The sequence below is a fragment of the Geotrypetes seraphini genome, chromosome 16 (genome assembly GCF_902459505.1).
Source record: "Geotrypetes seraphini chromosome 16, aGeoSer1.1, whole genome shotgun sequence".
Lineage (NCBI taxonomy): Eukaryota > Metazoa > Chordata > Amphibia > Gymnophiona > Dermophiidae > Geotrypetes > Geotrypetes seraphini.
The window spans coordinates 41,849,131-41,868,422 of record NC_047099.1 but is presented as its reverse complement, the minus strand read 5'-3'; the positions used below and the strand labels follow the sequence as shown (position 1 = coordinate 41,868,422).

At 43.9% G+C, this 19,292-nt stretch overlaps 2 protein-coding genes across 4 annotated transcripts in view; one reads left to right on the top strand and one right to left on the bottom strand.

Annotated features, from left to right (window-relative positions):
- LOC117350105 (death-associated protein kinase 2-like) overlaps positions 1-5,723 on the bottom strand; it is a 53,262-nt gene extending 47,539 nt beyond the window's left edge. The window contains exon 1 of one of the 3 annotated variants that reach the window (XM_033924083.1): positions 5,603-5,723. In XM_033924083.1, the coding sequence (XP_033779974.1) occupies positions 5,603-5,653 (51 nt within the window). In that variant the 5' untranslated portion in view covers positions 5,654-5,723. The remainder of the gene's footprint in view (positions 1-5,602) is intronic. The other 2 variants (XM_033924081.1, XM_033924087.1) reach the window with 2 other exon arrangements.
- SH2D2A (SH2 domain containing 2A) lies at positions 1,069-17,375 on the top strand. Its single transcript, XM_033924080.1, has 8 exons — positions 1,069-1,175; positions 2,570-2,775; positions 3,620-3,834; positions 10,080-10,169; positions 10,928-11,093; positions 11,675-11,854; positions 13,422-13,925; positions 15,849-17,375. The coding sequence occupies exons 1-8, from the start codon at positions 1,148-1,150 to the stop codon at positions 15,996-15,998; spliced, it is 1,539 nt and encodes a 512-aa protein (XP_033779971.1). The 5' UTR covers positions 1,069-1,147; the 3' UTR covers positions 15,999-17,375.
- The last annotated feature ends 1,917 nt before the right edge of the window (positions 17,376-19,292 follow it).

Genomic DNA, 19,292 nt, shown 5'->3' with positions numbered 1-19,292 from the left:
AGAGACGGTTGAACTTATTTCTAATGTTATTGATGGCTTAATTATGTGCGCTTCATTTGATATCCACAATTGCAATTGTAAATAGCGCACCATGCTATAGTGTGTTCTCTTATTTCAATGTTTTCACTGCTGTAATTATTGCCCATGTGTGGCTTATTCTGATTGTACACCAACTTGGGTGAATTTCTTCAAAAAAGCAGTACAGGCAGTCCCCGAGTTACAGACACCCGACTTAAGTACGACTTGTACTTAAGAACGCAGCTTCGTTTTGATTTCACTGAGCAGTATTTCCAGTGGCATAGGCTCCTACATTTCTCCTGCAGAAGATTCTGGAATGATGCATGGCCACATTAAGAACAGTGTGTGGTTGTAAATGCTGTACCTTTAGAGGGAACACCGGTAGGGACAGTTGGCCCTTTTGTTAGCTGGGAAAAGAGGTAATCTACAAGTTCCGACTTAACAGCAGCTTTAAAAATGTAACTCGTTCTTAACCCCGGGGACTGCTTTTAAATAAATCCTAATAAAATATGGCATTATGTACAGCAGCATATGCATTTCACAGTGCCCCCAAACCCCACCAATGAGCCCATCCCAAGCCAAAAGCTCTGGGGCTAAACTCTGGAACCTCTGATAACCTAAAAAGGACTCTGTGTACAGAGGCCCTGGTGGAGCTGGGTTTGGGGATGGAAGTTGCGCTGGCATTTTCTTTCTCTGCTCTTGTCTGCTGACTTGCAGATTGCAGAACCCGCAGGCTGTGCTCTCTTTCCATGACGTGGCCCCCAAAGCAGGGCACCTTCACACTTTCTTCAGGTTAGGGCTTTCTGTCTCTGTGGGATGGGAACTGTGGGTTGCGAGCACTTCCTGCCATGTTCAAGAAAGATCAAGAAAGAATATTAGAAACTGAGAAGGCGAGGGATAAGACAGAGGTAGGACCAGAGAAAAAGAGGGAAGGGAAAGATGAAGAAAATGTGGAGAGGAAAAGAGAAAGAGAGGGTGTGAAGTGAAAGACAGGAAGCAAGAGAGAAAAGTGATTTTTTTTTTTTTTTTTTTTTAGTTCCTTTTACATCAGATTTACTCTTTTGAGACACGGCCGCAAGGTTTTACTTCTCGCTCTGGATGCCACTTTTCTCCAGGCTGCATCTCACACATGGACGTCGCACCTGAGCCCAGCCAAGGTGAGCAAAGGGGAATGTGGGAGACCCCAGGCACTTCAGGGAGGGAGAGTTTAAGAGCTGTAAAGTATTCTGTAGGTTGTGGATGGGTACTCTGCGCCACCATCAATTGCGCACCTGCCTGGAACCAAGTGCCCGAGAATCAGAAAATTCACGCCGCTCTACGGCTCAGGGAGGCTGTTGAACATCTGAATTAAAAATAGGCTATGCCGAATTTAGAGTTATTCATAGGGGATATGTGTGCCAGAAGCAGGCTTTTCACTTTGAGAGCACCCCTACACCTAAATACAACTCCCTAACACATAGCCTATGGTCCTGTCCGAAGATCAGTGCCGTTTGGTTAGAAGTACCTATGCATCTCCAATCCCTAGTTGGCTATGCCCTTCCATGTCACTTTGAGAGGATTATTTTTCTGGCCAGGGGTTATTTCTGCTGGAGATAATTTGCTCCTCAGTAAAGTGTAGTTACTTACCTGTAACGTAGGTTCTCCGTCCTGGGGAAGAAATGCATTCTAAATCATTGGTTGCAGGACTCCCCACCCACTATCTTTCACCTCTTCATGGTTTGGGAATCTGTTGTCGGTTCATGTCTCTAGAAGCCGGAGTAAAGTCTTTTTGTCAGTCTGGTCCCCTTATCTAGATCTCTATCCCCCACTGTAAAGAGTCAACTTATATAGACTGCAGAAGCCAGCAGTACCTTTGTTGCCTGCTGTGAGGTGCTTTCTTGTTGGCCGAGTCTGGGTTGATGAACCAACTCCTGGACTCGCGATGTTTTGCCTCTGTTGCATTTCTTGGGGTTTTAGTTTCTCTACGTACCACTGTATATGTTCTCGACTTGTTTGATGCAGTAACTTATGGCGATCCCTGAAGATGAGTTTAAGGGCTGTTTCCAGAAGTGGAAACAATGTTGTGAAAAGTGTATACATAGGCAAGGAGACCCAGTGGAATAAGTTGTAAGATTTTTAATAAATTTTTATAAAATCGGTCCTGGAACTTTTTTGAACAGACCTCGTCCCAGTGTCCCCCCTCCCCACAGGAACTCAATTTCACCATCCCGTCCCCATGAGTTTTGGCACTGTCCCTGCAAGCTCTGCCTTAACTGCAAAAGCCTCAAAAAGTGTTTGAGGCTTGTACAGATGAGGACAGAGCTTGCAGGAATGGGGCAGGAACAGGAAAAGAAATCATGGGGATGGCACGGGAAAATGAGCTCCCGCGGGGTTGGGGACAATTTTGTCCCCCCACGTCTACTCCATATCACTGAGCAAAGGTCATGTCAATCCTGGTTTTTCAGCTCATTTGTAAGCAGATCTATACCTCTAGGCATGTTTGTGGGGGGGTGAAACTGGGACTGGATCCATGGAGTTACTTGAACACCTTGCCCTCTTCTGACTCTTGCAGGGAAGGATCTCCAGCTGGGTTCCTCCCTCAGTCCTCTCTCCAAGACATCCAAACCCAATGACATCAGCAAGAAGAACAAAAACCAACCAATCCGGAGGCAGCTGCAGCATCTCAGCAATGAGATCAGCCCTTCAAACCAATCAGAAACCTTGATGGCAGACTCTCATGGCTCTCCAGCCAACCAATCGGCTCCCCAAACCACAAGGGTAAGGCTCTTCCAACCAATAGATAGATAGATAGTGGCCCAGGAGCTAACTCTGCAGAGAGCCCAGAGAAAGTAATATTCAGTAAACAAATCTGTGGAATCAGTGACCATGAATTGCCTTGCCTATGATGCCAGAGTTTAATCATGACACAGTGGAATTTTCACGGTGCGACAGATGCAATTCTGGCTACCTTGGTGAGCGGACTGAACGGCCCATCCATTTACTATGTTGTTATGTTATCAAAGAATGACATGGGGACAAATTTTTCCCCGTCCCATCTCTGCAAGTTCTTTTCCTGTCCCGGCCCCGTTCCTGCAAGCGCCATCCTTTCTTCAGGGTAGGCTCTGAAGTCTGCAGTGTGACTCTGTAAATAGTGGGTCCACTGACCCGATTGGGAACAGGGCGGTTCACCAATTTCAATTTTGTCGGGAAAGTCCACAGCATGGAAAAGTCTCTTGTAGGTTTAAAGATGTTCTCCCTGTGAAGCTGTGGTCTCTGGGTTGTACAACCGAGACAATGCTGGGCACTAAGTTCCAGTGTAGCTGAAGGACTTAGACACTGCTTAGGGGTAACTAGGCCCTTGCGTTTAGCTACCTTCATCTGTGCTTCCCATCTACGCTTTTGTATCTCATCTGTCTCCTTCTGGTTTCTTATCTGTTAAAGTATTGTTACCTCTCACTTTATCCACCTCCCTTCTCATTTTATCCCATGCCTATCTGTAAAGTCCTGAGAATTTGTATCCGATTTCTTAAAAGTTGATAAATATGCCTTGTTGGTGAGAATTGGTAATATATCCTTACATCCCTGAGGAGCATCTGACTCCATTTAATCTTCCTTTGCCCAGCTTGGCCTCATGCCCTCGTGGGTTAGTGCTGGCACCCCGAGTCTGCTCCCCGTGCGGGAGGACCCACCAAAGGGGGCATCATCGATTTCAATCCTAGGAGAGCTACAGGAGGCCTTCAGAGCACAGACCGAGCAGTGGTTCCAGCTGACCCAAGCACCTAGAATCATCCATCAGGGTGAACTGCCAGACTGGTTCCATGGCTTCATCAGCAGGAGGTAAGGCGACAAGATTTCCACTGGCCAAGCTAAGCCAGATCCGTTTGTATTTAATTTAAGGAACCGTAAGTTCCAGCTGCTCCAAAGAGAGGGGGAGGGGGGAATTGAGTCCATAAATTCGAAGGACACAAAACCAGGAGTAGCTATGAACCTGGAGAAACAAATATGATGCACCCCAAGTTCAAGTTTCAAGTTTATTTTAATTTGATGAGTCACTTAATTTAATTTTTACTAAGCGAGTTACAACATTGAAACCCCCCCCCAAAAAAAAACATAACATTTAAAAATTTTAAAACAATAGTTAAGACCAACAGACTTACAGACCAACCAAGACAGTAGGTAAAAAATAGGGCAGAACTACAATTCAATATGGCTAGAGAGATAGACCTGTTTTCAAAGCATATAAGTGCCAAAAAGGTATCTGAACTGACCAGATGACCACTGGAGGGATGGAAGCATGGCCACCCACACTCCCCCAGTGGTCACTGGCCCCCTCCCATTCCCCAAAGATGTGAAAGACATATGCAGATATTATGGGACATCCTAGTACAAGAGCAAGCGGGTGTCTGGAGTAGCCACAGAGAGGGGGATCCGGGACTCTATCCCACACTACCCATTACATTTATGGTGGAAAGGATGAGCCCATCAAAACCCACCCAAAACCTACTTTACTGCCATATTGGTGACATCTGCAGCCATAAGGGCTATTGGGGTGGTAGACAGGTGGGCAAAGTAGGTTTGTGGGGGAGGAGGGTTGGAAGACTCACCATATAGTGTACAGGAGTTATGATGAGATGTGTACCTGGCACCCTTAGGTGAAGTTCACAGCAGTGCCTTCTGGGATGCCCCACTGCTCTGCTGGCATGTCTGTGTGGCTAGTCCGAGAAGATGCTGGTCCCTCCCATGTCCAAATGGACTTGATGTGGATGTTTTGAATTTGAACATTTTTGTATTTAAATATAGACAACAAAGTTAGACATCCTAAGGGCCAAGACATCTAAATAAGTCATTAAAAAAGTTTGGATGTCTAGCAGTTTAAAAAATGGACATTTCCCTATCCCGACATTTAGATGTCTTCTGGGAAATGTCAAAAGCCAGACAGATGTATTATAGAAAATGCAGCTTGACTGTATATTTATGTAACTATCTATTGTGACTGAGTAAGACCTGGACTGGAGTAGCCCAAGCCCTGACCTGGGTCACCCAAGCCTCAGCCAAGCAGTTGATTGAGGCATGGAAGGTAGAGGGGTGTCTGCATCAAAATAAGAGAGGTCCAGTACAGGCGTTTAGTGTGAATTTTAAGATGACTTTATTTTCTGGTTTTATATTGTAATGCAACTCCAAAACATTCAAACAAGAAAACCCTCTCAATAGTAGCTAAACAGCCTGTTACCCCCACCATGCTTTATTCACTACTAAAGTTCAAGAAAAATCTGGCCATTTCAAACCGCTTGCTTCTGGAGCAATTCTTAGAGTGTAATTATCCTTCTCACCCCGAGCATGGAATTCTCATCTCTTCTGTTACTTTTAGGTAAATCAGAAGCAGTAATAGTTAATTGTTCTGGCACTTTGTTTTATGAGGCAACACCACATTATCAGACACAGCTTTTGCTTCCCTCAAACTTTACTCTGTGACCATGCCTTCAAACATGCCTGATTCCTCAGACTCCCTTTTAATATCCCCTACTAACATTTCTTCTGGCATTTTCTCATCATATTCAGTATCTTCAGAAGCATGATTAGAGGCTTTAGTGCTGAGGTTTTCTACCTGCTTGCTTTGAGAAGTGCTGGTTTCTGCCTTCTGAACCCAGGCTTGCATAGGTCTGCCTCTCACCAAGGATTCAGCAATGTGGTCAGTTTATAACTCCCCCCCCTTGGCTTGGGGACCACACCCTTATCTCTAGCATGGGGCTGATTGCCTCTCAAAACACCTGTGGTTCTCTGGGCTTTGCTAATGAGCCTGGATATCTTCCCTGCTGATTGCAGGAGCTAATCCCTTTGTGGGTTTTGCTATCACCTGCCTGGTGCATGCTGGTCCTTGTAGTTCTTTGCTTTTAGCATTCCCTACACTAGAACTAGGCAAGTATAATCAGGTCACTTTTGGGTTGCCTTTCACTGGGGATAAATTCTGCTAGGCAGTTTCCCTAATCTGCCTGCTTCTAGGAGTGGGTTTAGGGCTAGTTCTAGAGCACTGCAGGGTTTCTTCCAGCATGACAGGACTCTCCGTGTCACACTTTATAGATACTTCTCTCTAAATCACTAACTTTCCTCTGTACTCTTTTCAAATCTCTAATCTTGTAAAGCTATATGGTGCCTATTTACATATAGCGGCCCCATATATACTGTAAATAGATTATTGATCTAATATTAACATATACTTCATTATATAAGTTTATGTATATATATATTAATTCCTTTATTTTTACACTTTTTCATTTGTATGGACCTTCGGATATTGACTGGACCATAAATAATGCCCAGCAATCTTTTGTCTTCATCAGGCCACTTTATTGTTTATTTAATCAGAACTCTAGAGTTTATTTAATCAGAACTCTAGAGTTCTGATTAAATAAACAATAAAGTGGCCTGATGAAGACAAAAGATTGCTGGGCATTATTTATGGTCCAGTCAATATCCGAAGGTCCATACAAATGAAAAAGTATAAAAATAAAAGAATTAATATATATATACATAAACTTTTATAATGAAGTATATGTTAATATTAGATCAATAATCTCTTTACAGTATATATGGGGCCGCTATATGTAAATAGGCACCATATAGCTTTACAAGATTAGAGATTTGAAAAGAGTACAGAGGAAAGTTAGTGATTTAGAGAGAAGTGACTAAGGTCTACACTAACAATTGGTTAACACTTTATAGATATACATATATCATATATTGCTTGTAAATATGTTTATGTGCTTCTATTGTTAATTTTAAAAATGCAATAAAGTCTATTAAAAAAAAAAAAAAGAAGAAAGAAAATGCCCATCTAAGTCTATCCAGGTTTTTCCAAAGAACAGTCCATTCGATAAGTTGTCTTTTGGAGAAAGACTGTAGGTTTGGGGTACACAAAAGGATCTAAGACCAATCAGGCTTTCAGTATATCCCTAATGAATATGCATGAGAGAGATTTGCATATAACGGAGGTGTCAAGCATGCAAATGTCAGGCATATCCTGAAAAAAAACAACTGGCCTGTGGACCCCTGTGACAGGTTTGAGTAGCTCTACGGTAGGCCATTCCTCCTGGTTTTCTAAAATGCTACAATACCTCCTAATACCAGTAGTGATTAGAGAATGACAGGGGACAAATTTCTCCCCGCCTTGCAGGAACTCATTTTCCCGTCCCGTCAAGTTCTTTTCCTGTCCCTGCCCCATTCCTGTAAGCTCAGCCTTAACTGCACAAGCCTCAAACACTTATGATATTAAATGATATTAAAGTGTTTGAGGTCCATCAAGCCCAGTAGCCTGTGAGAACGGGATACTGGACTTGATGGACCATTGGAATGACCCAGTAAGCCTATTCTTCTATTCCTCCATAAGTCAATGCAATCCAGTCCAGACCTGATTCCCCACCACGTAAATGCCCTGGGAATCAGAGGGTCGGCTAGTAGCTTCTGTTACACAGTTTTTATCTGCTCTGACACACCGGAAGAAACCGTTTGTGGTTTAGAAAAGTTTCCACCTGTAACACGGCTCGATTCCTGACTTCAAAAAGCATTTGCTCCAGTTAAGATCTGATTGAGGCTTGCTTAATTTCAAATAAAGCACGAGAAACACATTCTTTAAAAAGAGGAAGGTGGAAAAAAAGTCTTTTTTCTTTTTCAATAGTTAATGAAGACACGTTACGGGAGTGCAGCTTCTTGAGTTCAACTCAACAGGGTCTTGGAGTCACAGGGAGACAGTGTGACCTTGTTCAAGACTACATTTATGTTCTGGGCCCTGACTAAATTTAGAAAGGGATTTAAGGCATTTCTCTTTTGATCCGTTTATGGCGAAATATGATTGATGGTGAAACCAACACTCACTGGGGACGTGAGTTGCTAGATTATCACCAAGGAAAAGTTGATACTTAGTAACATAATAAACAAGTCCCTGATTGTCAGAGTTATATACATTGTATCAACTTCAAAAGTGCTCAGAAAAAAAAAAGGGTTTTAAAGAGACCAGACTTTAGGTCCCAGCCCCAGCGGTTTCAAGTTTATTAATTTTTAATATATCGACCATGAACTGGTATCTAGCCGGTTTACAATAAAATGTTAAAAATAGGGATAAAAGATTATACGGGACAAACTTGAAAGTGATGATAAAGGGGAAGGAGAGGGGTAAAATTACATAATTAGAAAAGGGAGAAAGAAAAAGAGAGAGAGAAGAAAAAAAAAAAAGGAGTTTGAAAGAAAATGGAGGGAGAGGATAAAACATTAGGGATAGGATCGTTTCATAGAAGCGGTTGGTTGAGTAAAGAGAAATAATCCAAGAGCAGTTGAAAGCATCTCCAAATAGGCTAACCTTAAATTTATCAATTTGTTTTTCATGACGGAGTTGAGATGGTAAGGCATTCCATGGTGTTGGGGCAACTACTGAAAAATTATTTCTCTTCTTTTTTTTCAGTCACAGCATTTTTTTTTTTTTTTTTTGTAACTTCGTATCATAAGCAAAACATCAGCTGTTGGAAAAAAAAATTTTTTTTTAATCGAGATTTGAAGAAGGAAACTTATCTTATGCTGGAACTGGGCAGCTGTGCGGGTTTAGGCGCCTTTCGCGACAAGGCTGCTTCAGAAAAGCTGATGTAGATTTTACATGCGCTGGTCTCACTGTAAACTTGTGCTCTTCGGTGCCCTTTCATGCACGTGTAAAATATTCCTTGGTATGTCCCTATGTGCTCTCTAAAGTTAAAAGGGGATAGATTCCGTACGACCGTAAGGAAGTTCTTCTTCACCCAGAGAGAGGTAGGAAACTGGAACGCTCTTCCGGAGTCGGTCATAGGGGAAACACCCTCCAGGGATTCAAGACAAAGTAGATAAAAGACAGGTTGTTCACCCTCTCCAAGGTAGGGAGAACAGGAGGGCACTCTCTAAAGTTAAAAGGGGATAGATTCCATACGACCGTAAGGAAGTAGTTCTTCACCCAGAGAGAGGTAGAAAACTGGAACGCTCTTCCGGAGTCTGTCATAGGGGAAACACCCTCCAGGGATTCAAGACAGTACCAGAAAGTACACAGGTAAGGCTAGTCTCAGTTAGGGCACTGGCCTTTGACCAGAGGGCCACCGCGTAAGCAGACTGGTCTGACCCAGCAGCGGCAATTCTTATGTTCTTAGATAGACTCCCCTGTGTTTATTGAAACTATGTACAGTATATGCTCACCTATAACTTGGCCTTAGCTTTCTGGGAAGATGGGATATAAATCAAAATGAATAACTAAATATCCAAAGGTCAGACATAACTGAATGGATAATAGCTTGCTGTAGGAATCATCAAGCCTAAAGCCACACTAGGGGTTTCTTCACCAACCCTAGCAAAGGCGCCTTTGGAAAGAGACACTTCCTGGGTTTGTACCTTGTCTGCTTAATGTAAGCGATTACACTTCAGCAGAAGCAGAGTTGCTGCGGGGGGGGGGGGGGGGGGGGAACCGTTTTTAAGTAGGGCATTTTGATCCCGCCTCCCCTTCTGCAACCCTGCTAACTGTCGACACCTTCAAATCTCACCGCTGACACTTCCTGCCTGTTGTTCATACATCAGGAAATACTGGCAGTGAGATATGAAGTCACTGGTAGCCAAGGTCAGGCAGAGAAGGAACAAAGTGGTTGGTTCCCATGTTCCCTGGGGAGTTTCCAGAGTTTGCACAGGAGATTTAAAACCTAAATACAATCATAAATATGGCATAGCCCCCTACAGGAAGATTACAATCAAAAAAGTGGAGAAAAAGAGACCTCAGAAAATTAACCCCACAATATCGAGCGCATTGAATCGTGCAAATAGAGACACTAGTAGTCATTGATCTCAAAAAATCTCCACCCACCATCCAATATGAAAATACTTCAGTCCTAAAGATTGCAACGACGGTTCTTCCAAATAGAAGTCCTGCAAGGATAAATCCAATCCCTCCAAAAGAGGCCCTGTGGTAAGGAAACAGTCCACACATCCATAGTCCAACCTCCAGACTCAACCAATTTTGCTCTTCCTTTTGCTTTATCCTGTTTTCTAGTTAATTGTCCTCTGCTTTCTTTGCCCGCATCACACAGGGAGGCAGAGGAAAGGCTGAAGAACAAGCCATTGGGGTGTTTCCTGGTTCGCTTTTGTGAAAGTCGAGTAGGGTTTGTCCTTTCATACAGGTGAGGCTGGTACTGTGCAAACTGCACCCATCTTGGACCCAGCACTGTATCTCTTCACCCCCCTTGTAAAAACACTGCTCCCTCTCTTAGCCCCCAATTCATGTAACAGCTTTCCCATTGCTGGGGACCCTTCATACCTTGTAATCACACTGTCTCATCCCTTCGTGAATCATGTAGCTGTCAACTTGAGGAGTAAACTGAGCACCCTAGAAGGGTCTTACGGTCATCATAGCCTGTGCCCTGTTTAACCAGTCTCCCCACTCTCTCCTGCTGCCATGCTATGGATCCACATTTCCTCCTTTCTCCTGCCCTCTCTCCCTCCCCCTCCTGCTCTTCCTCCCCCATATAATCACACTCTTGCCTCTCCTGTTCTCCCTCCTCCCTAAAACCACTCTCTCTCTCGCTCTCCTTCCCTCCGTAAAACTGCTCTCTTCCCCTCCCCATATAACCACTCTTTCCCCATCCCTCTCCCCATGTAACTGCTCTCACTCTTTCCTGCTCAACTTCCTCCATATAATCACTCGCCCATTTAACCATGCTCTTCCACTCTCTCCTGTTATCCCTCCCCCATATAACTATCCTTTCCCCATATAACCACACTCTCCACCCTCCCCCTCATATCACCACTCTCTCCCCCTTTCCAACTGTTCCCTCCCTCATACTCAACTATGCTTTCCCCCTCTCTCCAGCTATTCCTCCCCCACTCTCCCCTCTCTCTCTGTCCTCATGTAACCACATTCTTCCCCTACCAATTGCAGGGGCACAGAACGCTGCCGTCATTTTGTCTTGAATCAGCTGCAGGATGAACGGTATGTGATTCTGGGAGAGCAGAGTGCTCACAACCTACTCCAGGACCTCCTTCAACATTACCACACTCTGCCCATTCCACCTTTCGATGAATTTCTGACAACAGTGTGCAGCAAGGTAGGAAGCAGGAGAATCTGTACGACCTGTGAACAATGTTGGAGAGATCTTCTGTTGGTTAGATGCTGTGGGAGGGAGCACAGGTAAGCCAGGAGACCACTTTGGTTTGCCAGTGATGAGCAGCAAAGGCAGCAGGAAGAGATCTTCAGGAGTGGGCAACCTTTATACATGAATGTTATATATGAATGTTTATCTTCTATAATAAAACCCTTAGTGCACATGCGCAGTTGAAACTCTGTGCAGCCGTGATCCCTGATCCGTGGCTCCGTGTCGCCACATGCATAGTTTGTTTAATCTTTGATATACAGTTTATCAAAACATACCTAAATGGTTTACAATTATCAAATATTATTAAAATAAAAGTTAAAATAAAAATAGAGGAGGGCGACAAAACATGTAGACTTACTGGTACCAAAGGGAAAAAGTGGGAAGGGTGAGAGATTAAATACAATGAGAAAATAAAATCATGAGCGGGAGGGAAGAGAGGAAAGGGGTTGCTTCAAAAGAAGCGTTTCAATTTGATAATGCCGACTGCATAGAAGCTGTTTGGTGTCAAATGGGTCACTGCTTCTGTCTTTTAGAGTTCTACACTTCCAGTCCGAGCTGAAATCCTGCTAAGCGACAAAGAGATTCCGACCACACAGAGCAATAACCCTCCTGCCAACAAGGACCATCCCTCCAAAGCCCCTCTGCAGCCAAGCTTTTCTCTGTGTCTGGAGGCACAACCCCTTGAGAGGACAAAATCCTTCATGCACCAGGAGGTAAACCGGAGGAGGGGGGGGGGGGGGAGGCTATGTTTGCGGATGACAGCAGTAAGGAATCCTTATTCACTTTAAAGCAGTGGTTTCCAAACCTAACCAGTCACATTTTCAGGATCTCCGCAATGAATATCCATGAGATTCCACTGCAGGCAAATCTTTCTCATGAATATTTATTGCGGAGATCCTGAAAACCCGACTGTCACATGATGGAAAGTGTACATCCACAAATAATTCCCAGATCGACAACCCTCAGTATTCAGAGGTTATGCATTTATAGTGAAGTGCATTCAGTAATTTCACACTTACAAGGGTGGTTTGAAAAGTTTGGTTAAAAAAAACACCCCATTTCCAGTTCTTTATTTTTGTCAGCTTTCATTATGAGATAGAAGGGAGGAAATGGGGGGATTATGGTTTATTATATAAAATGTTTGAAGGAATGACAGAATTTTATATGATATATGGATTAAAATTTTAACATTTGTGAATTATTTATTATTTGTAAAGAATATCTTTCTGTTTAATTTATATGTATTTTTACTCTATTCCTTTAATAAAATGTTTGAACATTAAAAAAAAAGCAAGTTCACCAACGTAGTCTCTACTGAGGGCCATACACTTAGCGCAGTGAGTTGATATGAAAAAAACTGGAAACTCGCTGGACTGAGTGCATAACCCTCGATGGAGAACACGTTCTTGAACTTGCTTTTTTACCAAACTTTTTAAACCACTCTTGTACATGTAATCATTAATCTACGAGTATAGTACATGATCCTGTTTTTTTTAAGGGAGATTTTCAGCCATCCCCACCCCTCTCTCCTCTCATCCATTCTGGGACCTAACATGTATGGGCAGGAAGGAGTGAGAAATAGGACCTAAAAACCCCACAATGCACTGGAACATGTTCTAAAACCAGGACTGCAGTAAAGTCTATCTCCAGAAACTGTGTCTCTTTGCAGCTCTGAAATGGATTTCATTTTTTTGACCAAGTACTGTACTTAATTTTTTAATTTAAGACAGTTCCAGTAGTTCTGAAACAGACTGCACTGGCTTTGGAATGGCCCCACTGCAAAATGTAGCCTTTGATTGATTTGGGGTTCTGCCCAGACATTTCCTCTTGGACCTTTGTGAGCTTAGCTTAATCAGAGCCAGCTGTTGCTGGGCTACAGCACCTAGTTTGGGGTTTTTTCCTCCCAATTAACAGGCCAGACAGTTCTGCAAGGGGCCTTACATCAGGAGCCCTGCCATTGTGGATTTCCACACCAGCCACTAGGTGTCACCGCTGACTAATGTTTGAGATTCCCTGCCTTTTCCCCCCTCACCCTGCAAGCACTGTGAACATTGTGTCTGTACAGCATTCCCAGCCAGGCTGATAAGTGGAATATTTGATCTGAGAATTAAATTCGGGCACATGCCATGCTCGTCACTGTGCCAGCCCCTGTTCCAGCAGAAGAGAACATAAACAAGCTTAGAATACAGTAAAATTCAGACTAGCTCAATACTCCAACAATCTAAAACCCTTTAATAACACTGTATAAACCACTTTCTAATCTTAGCCTCTTTCTCTCAGGCTCCTAACTGTATACCTCCAGTATCGGGAAACATCGGGCCTGTCTCAGCCGCACATGGTTCAAGCAGCACTTTACAGAGGGAAATCGCTGCTGTGGACTATACACAGGTCAATAAGACCAGAGCAGCCAACTGTTTGGAGCCATCTGACAAGTACACCCTTCTCATGAAATTTCATACCTACGCTGAGCCCACGGAGAGCAAGCCACAGGAGACACACGTCTATCACCTGCCCCATGAACCACCCATTGACTTTTATGCCATGGGGCGTGGCTCTATCATGTCTACTGCCTCAGAAAACATATATTCCGAGGTGGACATAAGACACCTGGAGATCGCAGACCCGTCATTGCCAGAAGAGACAAGGGCAAGCCTCACCACGCCTTTACCTGTACCCGCACCCAGGCATATTCCAAATGGAGACTCGACACTTCCGCCAGGCTTGTCCCTGGATCCATCTGCCACAGAAGTATCGCTTGGCCAGAGCCTGGTTTCAGGTCTGCAGGTAGGGGGGAGTTTGCGATGCTAAGGACAGTGCTTCTCGGTCCTCCTCTTCCCTGCCACTGACACTCCATGTGTCCTTAGAAATGGTGCACTGGGAAAATCCATGCTGAATTCCTGAAGGACACCCTTCACAGAACAGCACGTAGCATAGGCTGACCAGTTTTTTTATTTAAAAAAATGTGTTGCCCCCACCTTGTTCCACCCACAGCCCCGTGCCCCACACAAACCTCATCTCGCTGGGGCTGCGTTTGGAAGGCGTGGATGTGACGCGATGATGTTGCATGCATGCCCTCTTCAGGCGCAGCCCGGAACATAAACTGCTGGCTTTGGAAAACTCATCCAGATACCTAGAGAGTCCTCGACCAGGACATGCCCAGGGAAATCCGGATATCTAGTAACCCTAAGCTAGCGCCAACTCTTTTGCCCAACTGTGGACATAAGCAGTAGCGTAGTAAGAGAGGGCGGACTGTCTTGGTGGGGGTGCCAGCACCTTTCCACCCCCTCCATGCCACGCTCGCACCCTCCCTTCCCCCCACCTCTTTAAAATCTTTGCCAGCGCGAGCAACTACTCTAGCCTGGTGCTCACACCAGCCTGGCTCCCTCTGAAATCATGTCCGGGTTGCAGGGCAAGGAAGTGATGTCAGAGGGGAAAGCCAGTGCGAGCAGCAGGCCGGGGAAGCTGCTCATGCTAGCAAAGATTTAAAGAGGTATGGGCATGGGGAGGGCACAAGTGTGACATGGGGGTGTGGTAATAGTGGTGGGGGTGGAGGGCTACTTTATTTATTTATTCAATTTTCTATATCATGCTCCCAGGGGAGCTCAGAACGGTTTACTTGAATTTATTCAGGTACTGACTATCCTGTCGGGCTCACAATCTACTGTACCTGGGGCAATGGGGGGGGGGGGGGGTTAAGTGACTTGCCCAGGGTCACAAGGAGCAGCGTGGGTTTGAACCTGTAGCTTTAAGCACTGCGCCACTCTAGAAATCAACATGTAGTAAAAATGAGTCAAGTCTAGGACAATCCAGCCATTGTGACATCACTGATGAGGTTGGCTCTTATTGGTGGAATGAGGCATTATGATGTCACAATACCAGCTCTGGTTAATAGAGGCTTAAACTCTTCACACTATTTATTCATTCAATTTTCTATACCATTCTACCAAGGGAGCTCAGAATGGTTTCCATGAATTTATTCAGGCACTCAAGCATTTTTCCCTGTCTGTCGTGGTGGGCTCACAATCTCTCTAATGTACCTGGGGCAATGGGGGGATTAAGGGACTTGCCCACGGTCACAAGAAGCAGCGTGGGTTTGAACCCACAACTTCAGGGTGCTGAGGCACCTCCCACCCTCGCTACGCCACTGTGCATAAGGACTTACGCCTGCTGAATTCTGGTGTGCAAGTTGGGCACATAATCCCGGAACTCTAGGCCTAAATTTTTAGAACACCTCTGACTCTCCACGGACCTTTTGGGGTTGCATACAAGAATTTGGGCATGTAGCATTAGAGAACAGCACATAGGCAGAACGCATGCAAGTCAAAATCAGTGCCAATAATTTTAACAGCTATTAACTAGTTTACATGCGGATCTCTGGATCACACCCAAATTTCAGCAACCAAAGCAGAATCTGGAGGTTCATGTGCCTCAGGTATCTTTGAATTGTAAACCGGTGGTTTTCACAACCGTCCTGGGGGTTCCAGGACATGCGCAATGAATATTCATGAGATATTTGCACGCAGTGGAGGCAGTACAAATCTGAACAAGGACGTACCCTGGTAGGGCTAGTCTCAGGTAGGGTGGGCATCTAATAACTTAGGGCACTAAAAGGCTTTACAGGAAGGCCTAACATTGAGTAACAAAGAGTGTTACAGCTGGGACAACATCCATCTCTAATCAAATCTTGTTTTCTGTTCCTCCCCCCAGACGCAGGTACCTTCGGCTGCACAGTTTGATGACCCTGTCTACGCTAGGGAAACAGGCACACGATCCGGTTCAGAAATTCCTGACAACATTTATGAGAGAATTGCTAAGTGCTCTATGCCAAGGAAGCTCCCACTCCCTAAAAGACATTAAGTATGGAGCTGGTCAGGCGCAAAGCTACAGCCAGGGTCTGCAATGAGACGTTGCTCGATTTCCTATTTTCTGGGCATCATGACACATACCTTCCGAGTATGGGTTTTCAAAGCTCTGCTGGGAATATCTGTAGTGGTTAGAGCAGCTGCCTCCACCCCCTGAGGTTGCGAGTTCGATTCTCACTGCAGCTCCATGTGACTCTGGGCAAGTCACTTTACGCTTCATTGCCCCAGGTACAAAAGAAGGACCTGTCTAAAACACAGAAAAAGTGGTATATCAAGTCCCATCCCCCCCTGTAAATAAATGAGCCAGCCGGAGACAGAACCGATGCACAGGTGAGCAAAACCACAGCTGTGACTATTGGTTTACTCTTACAAACTACACAAGAGTTTTACGTTTAAGGCCACACACTAGTTTTAAAGTTCCCGTCATGTAGAAAAAAAGCATTATCTGATCCTCCAGCAGAGGATCGGGGGTACAGTTATGTTTTATTCATGTAAAATATTTCTGTAACCATATATGAACCATTTTCAGCACTGTAAAATATGCCAGCTCCTCTTTTTTGTTTTTTTAAACCCCAATAGTCATTTTTTCCCTTCCTTCTTAAGGCACAGCGATTAGTGAAGAACCATCCCTTGAGCCTTTCCAGGGCTGCTGCAGGTCCCTCGAAGCATAGCGACCCATACTGATAAACAGGGCCTTTGTGGCACACTTCTCAAACGTGGTGCTTTTTTTTCACCTTTTGGGATATATAGCCCCGTGTGCACTCAGCTAGATATTCTGGGACTGTTAAAAGTTTTATAACATCCAGTGATGGCTCATTGCCAGGACTCACTTTTCTTGTAGCCAAACAGATGCACCTTGCCACTCCCAGCTGCATCCACACCTTTAGCAGCAGAAGCTCAAGCACTAGCTAAGCTCTTTCTGCTCCGCCTACGTTCAAACCAGCCAAGAGCAGCAGCTTCCACCTTTTTTTTTCTTGGGACACATTGGAAGATAAACCTTTTAGGCTCCATGAAGGTAATATTCTCTTACTCTGCTTTTCACAAAGAAGCAAGCAGTTAATGTGTCACTTCAAGTAATGCATGTAAACCAATGTAAATGATATTGAAATAAAAGACAAGAACCAAAATCAATCAGCTGTTTCACTTACATGCGATATGAAGGGTGACCCTGCTTGTCCGTGATGCTCCTCTTCTGTTACACCCTTTGTGTACTTTCACTTCCACCCAATTGCACTTGATCATTTCCACTCCCTCCCAAGTCCCCAGTGCCCACTGTTATGTCCCCTTCCCTAGCTCTTGGTTTACTCTTTCCTATGGGGAAGGTGTGACTCACTGGTTGAGCTGCTGCCTCTGTACCCAGAGGTTGCGAGATCAAATCCTGATGTTGCTCCCTGTGACCCTGGGCAAGTCACTTAATCCTCCAGTGCCAAAGCCACAAAAAGGCAGTCTACAAGTCCCCTTTCCCTATGTTCCTGCAGACTCCTGGCTTCCGACTCCATCAGCCATACCATGCAGGAGAAAGGGTACTGCACAGCTTAGACTTTCCAAATGTCACACAGAGCCCTGTGTCAGCACATAATGCTTCTACATATCTGGAACCATTCCCCATCAACCCTTCCTCCTAGCACTAAGTTGCATTTTTTTCTCCATTAAAATCTATGGATAGAGGTTGAACTGCTGTTTCCTTATTTAATGCTCCTTTTCTCTGGAACACTATATGCAACTACTTCCGGGAAAATCCAACACCGATCAAATTTAAGGTAATGCTAAAGACATTCCTTTTCCGCGATGCTTTTGTAACCTAAACTGTCCTTTTCAGGACGACTTAGTTTTAAGTAACATTTCCATTTTCATTTCCCCAACCTTTTGTTCTTCTCTTTAAGTGTCTTCTTTTCTTTCTAACAATTGTAGTTCTAATCCCTTCTTCCCTTCTGTCCCTGTTTGTCTGTGTCCTTAAATCATTTTTTCCCTTGGTTTGTTTTAGACTACATTATATTTTAATTGATATATTGTTAAGGCATTTTTGTACACCGCCTAGAAGGTTCGAGTGGGCAGTATAATAAATTTGATAATTAAGGGATTTTTTAAAATAATAATAAAAATATGCACAGGTCACAGTAAGTGTAGATTTATAATTATGAAATATTTAAGCAATAAAAGAAAAAAAGAATATAATAAAGGTTTTTTGCCGATGACTGCATTGTGAGCTAAGTGCAATATCACTCAGGGGTTAATTGGCTCTGCTCGGAGGCTTTTTTCCCTATTTAATAAAAGAGAAGATAATAATTTGAATAACCCCCCTGTTGCGTGATAACATAATTATAGTAGGTGAGTTTATGATATTATTGTATGATTTGGACCACAAGTTCTTATTTATGAGTATCCCTGTACTATACATTAGCATTGGGATCTTAGAAGTAGATCACCTTCCAGTCTATCCTGTACACATCTGCTGGTCATATTCAAAATGATTTAACCAGCCAGAAACAGCTGCTGAATGGTTAAAGCACTAGTTTGTGACCATCTGCTAACTTTCATAGCACTTAACCCTTTCAGGACCATAAGGATCGTAGGCCAATTTTTGTGGTTTTGACGACATTTTTATGGTAAAAAGGGCTTGCAGATGCCAAAAAATTGATTTTTTTTGTGAAATATCATTATTTTTTTTAAAAAAAATCACACTTCTGGCTTATGGACAGTGTGGCAAGTGAATCTTCTCGTCAATCTGGCAACGACGCTAATGAATGAATGTCGGAACCAGTTTGTTTACATAAAGGCAGTATCATATGGAAATCCGTACATATCAAATTTAGAACTGTAGACTATCCCAATCAAAATTGATAGGATTTTAAAGTTATGGGACAAATATGTCCCTTGGTCCTGAAAGGGTTAACCACATAAAAAACTGGTTAGGGTCTGAATAGTGAGGTAGACACTGGATAATCAGTGCTGAAGCCCAGACATGGCCTGGCCTTGAATATCCAATGACAGTTGGCTGAATATTTACCCCCTAGAGCAGTGGTTCTCAACCCTGTCCTGGGGACCCCCCAGCCAGTCGAGTTTTCAAGCTATCCCTAATGAATATGCATGAGAGAGATTTACATAGAATGGAAGTGACAGGTATGCAAATCTCTCTCATGCATATTCATTAGGGATAGCTTGAAAACCCGACTGGCTGAGGGGTCCCCAGGACAGGGTTGAGAGCCACTGCCCTAGAGTGTAATGGCCCAAAGGATTCCTGAGCGATGCCTCACCCATGCAGGAAATGAAACTAAGATATCTGGAGAGC